We start from the raw sequence: 6,394 nt of genomic DNA on the forward strand, positions 1-6,394 counted from the left end.
TTTTAATTTTATGTTGACCTTTGGGGTTTATTTTATAAATTGATTTTAACACAATTGGCACAGAGAATTTTTCACAATGCATGCAACATTTTTTTGTATTAATTTTTTATAAAAATACAGTTTATACTACATCAAAAAACATAAAAATAAAATTTCTAAACTTTGTGCAGAACTCAGAAAATTTCAAGGAATTTTGAAAATTAAGTTTTGTTCCATACAAACTATGTTTGACAATTCCTTTTGCATGGAAGACACTGCCAGCAAAAACAAAATTGCTAAAAATCAACGCGATTTTGTAGCAACTTTAGACTTGCACTTTATTAATTGGCTAAAAAGCTACATTTCCAAAAATATCTGATGAAAAATTCTCTGAGTTAATAATTTTGTACGGTACTGTACTTATAAGTAAACTAGGTTCCATGAAAAAAAAATCATTAAAAAATCAGTCATATTTTTCGTTGCTGTGAGTTTGTTTCAACTTCTGACTTTTCCTTAATATATGTAATTGTAAAACTCTGTACACGACATTTTTAACGTATGTATTTACCTATATTGAGCGAATTTCTTTCCTTAGTCCATTGAGATGAAAGAAGGGAAAAAATTCCTCTACATTAGGAGGTTTGGCCAAGGTGTATTAAACAAGATGTGATGGACAACTCAGTGAGGCTCTCTTTTAAGGTAATATAACGTCAATAAATATAAACAAATGGCAACTCTTCTGTTAAAGCGGGAAGGAATTTATACATTTTCTTTGGCATTTTCTAGGGGTAATTAAAACACTATAAACACACATTTTTATATTATATAAACTTTGTCGCGAAAACTTATGCTGGATTTCCACTAGGCATTAAATGGCAAAAATGACAAATGACAAAGTCGGGCATTAAAAAATAATCGTGTCATTACATTAAAAAATAGTCATTAAGTTCATTTCCACATGGCATTTTTTTAAATGGCATACATTTTTTGTCATTTCAATTCCTAGTGGAAATTCGGCATTACATTGGAAGTAAAGCACGCACGAAAATAAAACGAGCAAATAAAAATTTCTGCAATTAAAATCTGCACACTTAAGTGAAATCCGGGACATTTTAAGGTTGGACCGGGACACCGGGACAAACAGTCTAAAACCGTGACATGTCCGGGAAAACCGGGACGTCTGGCAGCCCTAAAGTTGGGTCAACGAAATTCCGTTATAAGTTCAATATTTCTATTTACAAAAATGGGATACCATTGGAGAGGTAATAAATCAGGTTTTCTCTATTCAACGCGGAAATACAAGAATTTGTCTCGGTCGAAATAAAATGCAAATGAATTACTCGAAGAAAATTAAATTCCTAGTAGGCTTGAAAAAAGGAACTTTCATCAAAACCCGCATTTTCCAGCAGCTAAAATTGTGTCGTTTTAAGTCGAAGAGGAGTGACAAATAAACTGAGATAAAAGCTTTATCGAATAACTACGGATAACGAGTTTGCGGATCTAAAGAAATTAATAAATTGCTAAAAATAAATTTAAGTAAACAATATTAGTTAAAGCACGATAAAGCTAAAAGTATGGCTCATAAGCATGATTCAATAATAGCAAGGTTTTGTAATAAAGCAGTCTTCTCGCTTCCACACATAAAATCGGCTCCTTTACTTGTGCAGAATGTTGCTTACTCTACAGTTTCTAGTGATATTAGTAGTAAAACCAAAAATTCTTCATACTAAATATTCGTGAGCATCACCTTCGTTTGGGTAATTTTCTAGAACAAGTGTAGAATAGCGACCGTTTAGCTATAAAATAACCAAAATTCCGATTAATAGAACTTTTTACGCTGATTTCAACGATACCAAATTTATGTGGCGCAGGTAAAAAATAAAGAAGATAAGAGGTTTATTTGCGTTATTTATTTGTATTTTTTATTATCACTAAATTGTTGAATCCCAAAAGTAGATTATGACAAAATACGTAATATCGAATTAAAGGTAATAACTTGTACTTTCTAAACAATATAAATTCCTTTACCATTAATTATGCAGTTTTTTCAAAAAAGGTTATTTCACGAAAAAAATAACATAAATAAATAGTGGTTTTGGTTTAAAAATACAAAAATCTATAAATGATTTACATCAGCTGAAAGACAAACTAATTATCTTCATGGTGACGTCATCAGTTTTTTAATCGGTTATATAGTTCACAAGATGTTAATATTTAAAAAATCTAAAACCTGAAATTTAACCTTCTAGAACGTCTTAATTTTTCACTTGCGCCAAATAATTTTCCATTAGTTGAAATTTGCATAGCTGAACGGTCGGTGTTCTAGATTTCTTCCAGGAAATGACGAATAACTGAAATCAGAAATGCATATTTTTATGTATTGTTTAGTATTTCCATTAAAACGCCAAATATATTGCAAATTTGCATATAATTAATAATACACTTTTTGCTTCTAATTGTATACTTTGCGTACCTTTTGTAGTACCTTGCTACTACCGTTTTCGCAAAAGGCGATCACATTTTTCCCCTTTCTACCTACTTCCAAAATACAAATCTGAATAAAGGAGTGTCAAATATGAGCTGTCACAATTTACATAACCTTGTATTATTGAATCATGGCTCATAAGGATGGCTTAATGTAAACAAAGAAAATAGTTTGTCTCCTTTACATTATGCTGAACTGAATATCTGTATTACTCTTTTACATTCTTATTTGTTTACCCCGAACGACGTCGGGTGCTCTGCTAGTTTTTAATAGTGGTAGGATTATAAATATATGGCCAAAATTTCGGACTCGTGCATTCGTGCGTTTTTGAGGTTAGGTTTGTATGGGAGGTATGCGTTAAAGAAAATCGATTTTGCTAATTTTTTGTATGTTTACTTATTCCATCCTTGAGAATATATGGACGAAATTTGGGAGTCCTTTATTCATTGGTGCCCTTTTAATGCATTTTTAGGTTAGATTTGTATGGGAGGTATGCTTTAAAATAAACCGATCACACCCATTTTTCGTTTTTTTTCATGATTTATGTCCTTAGAGGTTGCATCCTAAAAATTAAAGCTCTACGCCTACTACTTCTAATTTCCTCCAAACAATGTATGGGGCTAAGCCACTGTGCGCCGGGTCGTTTTTCTAACGGACGATATAGATTTTATGACTTGGTGTTAAATATTTAACGCAAACATCTCCGAACTCGATTAGGAAGTTTTACTTCAACACTTCAACAAGGGTAATATTTTTTCGATGTAGTACAATCCTAGGGGGCAAGAGATTAAAACTCCGACCTAACTTTTTTGTTGACCACCCTATTGTGCATAAAAATTTATGTATGACCATGCACAAGCCTACACAGCATAAAATTTACAAGTTTACGGTGAGTTCGACGCCATTTCCGTATATATTGTCAATGAAGTAGTAAATAGGTCAGCTCTTACCAAAGCACTAGGTAGCTGTAGATTTCAAGCTGAGGAAACCATATAAATGAGCATTTGCTTTTAAATGAAACTTCGTACTTTGCTAATTTTCTTGTGCTTGGTTAGACAAAACTTGTAATTGAATAGTAGGTATTGGATACAACAACGTTGCGGTTGGTTTTGCCTATTAACGTAGATCATCACCCACCACGATCCAGAAAATAAAGGTCGCGCCATTCGCGGACCGCTAACCCTCTCTTCGTCGATTTGACAGCATCCACCCATTCGCTGACGTCACACAATACTTTTGTTTACATTTTCTGGTTCGTGACATTTTAGGTTATTTCAACTTCACAAATTTACAAATTGGAAAGATTTTGAGCGTTGTTTTGTTTTTTGTGAAAACTTATAAAAAAGTTATAAATTAAAGAAAAAAATGAGGTGTGCAGTGGTTAATTGTGCTAGTGTTAGTGCCAAAGGATCTGGGTGCAGTTTTTTTTACTTTTCTGGCCGACATTGAGTTGGTTGAAAAGTGGATCCAGTTCTGCCGGAGACCAACGGATTTCAACGCCCGAACCAGCGTCATCTGTGTAAAACACTTCACCACTGATGACTTCGAGAACGAGCTACCTACGAGAACCTATAAATTGAATCCGGCATCAGATCACATGCAATAAACGGCAACATTTCATTACGATGTATTTTTTATTTATTTGTTATTTGAAAATATAACACGTTCCCTTGATAAAGCTTTTTATTTATACATACTGACCTTCTGCTTCCTACCGGAAATGTTAAGCCGTATGGATAAAAACTAAGCAATTGCTTTTTTCTTGAAATTGCATACCTTTCACTTAAATTTGTTTGAACATAATATTTGAATTATTAATAAACAAGCACATGTACTTATTGCCAATAACAATTTCTATTTTATTTAGCTTTAAACTTTTCTTTATATATTTATGATTACATAAATCGGTTCTTTATTACACAGGATCATCTCTACTAATTTTGAAAAAAAGTGAAACTAAGTGAAGTAATTTTATTATTGGCAGAATTAGTGTCTAACCCTACGTGACTGCTTCTAAAAGCTATCGTGTTTCACGTGGCATATAAGACTTAATTTCATTATTACATTAGTGTTTTTTATATGTATGTATATGAATAGGATATTATATATTTATGTATTTAAAAACCCACAACTTTAAGACCGCGCATCTGAACTTGTTAAAATCTTGCCGTGTCACAAACATATTCGTTATTATATAAGGAAAACTACGAAGAATATGAAAAAGAATATCAGTACTGCGAAGATTTTTATCAGTTTGGAAGTACTTCAATATTTCACCATGCGCCGCTTCTATGTTCAATTCGGCATCTTGTATGTTTGTATCGATACGCTCCACAATCTCCTCTTGCTCCTTAACCATATGTGCTGATTGTTGAAATATACCGCCTAGCTCGACAATAGTCGATTCAATGTTCTGCATAGTCTCAGCCCGCTGTTGCACGTAACTATCGGAGTCATCATATAATGCAATCTGCTGCTGCGTCTGTATTCCACTACCTCAGACTGCACCCAGCAATGGTGTTGTATCACTTGCGGCCATGTCAATGCTTACGGCCGTATTCTCTTCGCTTAACAGCAAGGAGCCCTGTTTCGCTGTACTCGAGCGAACAGTGCTAGCAGCAATTGGTGACTGCCCGAATTGGTCCCGACGCGCTTTTTGTTGGTTGAGATTTTTTATACGCACTTCTAGTATCTGTTTGAAGTCGGTGCCCATGCTGGCTAATTTAGATTGTAACCAGGGTTGCCACTGGAAAAAAATAAAACTTACCATCCAATTGAAAAAAATCTACCATATCTGGAAAAAATCTACCAATATCATTTTAGTTATTTCAATAAAAAACTTACAGTTTTCTAATAAGGAACATTTTATTTAACTACGCTTTTGAGATCATATAAGTTTTGTTTCATAAAGAATGCAGATATTCGGTTTTCGATCAATACAAACTTAAAGCTTAACAATTTATACATGTATGTAAAAAAAAGGAAGTGTGTGTAAAATTAACATTTTGAAAATTTACAAGAAATACGTATAAAAATACATGTACCTACATATGTGTGATTATTCACATTACCCAAGGCACATACAATTTTTGGAAATATGCTTTTTTTTCAAAATATTCCGTTTATTTATATCTTGAAAATGCAATTGTGAATGTTGTTTCCAGAAACCCGCGATAAAGCATTCAATATAAAAGCTTGAAAAATTGTTTGCTTCACTTAAAAACAAATTCATCATTAAGGGCCTTTGGTAACTTTAACTAAAGTATGTACGTATGCACTTATGTATGTATTTACTTGAATGCTTCATTTGCACACCACACATAGTGTGGTTCGATTTTTTCAGCAATCAATTCTTTTGATAGCATTATTGTATCAACAGTACTTATATTTAGTTGGTTTCTAGTCGGAAAACTTCCTTTCTGCAGCAGCAGAACTATGTGGTAGTGACAAAATATTAAATACGAAACTCGTGAGATTTTTAAAACATTGTTCTCCCAACCCATTTTTTTGCAATGAGACTTTTTCCCAAAAATCTATAATATCCATATCAGGCTGAAGGCCGATGTTGCTTAGCCTCAACATTTTCCATTCTGTATTAACATCTTCCGAGTTTCCTTCAACCAAATACGGAAATGTTGAAAGTAAAGGCAACAACGAAAGTTCATCATTTGAAATAACTTCAGTTGGAGTTATTATAGACAGATATTGCAAATCTTTTCTGGAAAAATCAAATCGCTTTTTAAATTGAACAATAAGCTCAACATAAAACTTTAAAATATATTCTTTAACTTCAATCACTTCGGATTGACAAAGACCGGGCTTTTTCAGAAAGGTTTCTGTATTATTACCAATAAAGATTTGATCTATATTCAAAAACATGTCCTACTGCGCCTTGCTTATGTTTTCAAACGTAATTTTTTCGTCGTTATA

At 32.9% G+C, this 6,394-nt stretch overlaps 2 protein-coding genes across 2 annotated transcripts in view; one reads left to right on the top strand and one right to left on the bottom strand.

Annotated features, from left to right (window-relative positions):
- Window positions 1–6,394, top strand: part of LOC118747930 (monocarboxylate transporter 10) — a gene marked incomplete at its 3' end in the record, with an annotated part of 327,741 nt that overhangs the window by 311,461 nt on the left and 9,886 nt on the right.
- Window positions 3,582–5,175, bottom strand: LOC118747940 (syntaxin-5-like). Its single transcript, XM_036482178.1, has 2 exons — window positions 4,729–5,175; window positions 3,582–4,668 (listed from the first exon to the last, which is right to left on the bottom strand). Exons 1-2 carry the CDS (start codon window positions 4,881–4,883, stop codon window positions 4,566–4,568), a joined length of 258 nt encoding a protein of 85 aa, XP_036338071.1. The 5' UTR covers window positions 4,884–5,175; the 3' UTR covers window positions 3,582–4,565.

This window comes from Rhagoletis pomonella, unplaced genomic scaffold (assembly GCF_013731165.1).
Source record: "Rhagoletis pomonella isolate Grant_MI unplaced genomic scaffold, Rhpom_1.0 Rhpom_scaffold_00001, whole genome shotgun sequence".
Lineage (NCBI taxonomy): Eukaryota > Metazoa > Arthropoda > Insecta > Diptera > Tephritidae > Rhagoletis > Rhagoletis pomonella.

What these genes read in the sequence shown, in the direction of transcription:
- LOC118747940 (XM_036482178.1), bottom strand. Translation starts at nt 4,883, where the DNA reads ATGCAGAACATTGAATCGACTATTGTCGAGCTAGGCGGTATATTTCAA. An exon ending in GCGCATGGTGAAATATTGAA is followed by an intron (nt 4,669 to 4,728) that starts GTACTTCCAAAC and finishes TATTCTTCGTAG; the next exon opens with TTTTCCTTATATAATAACGA.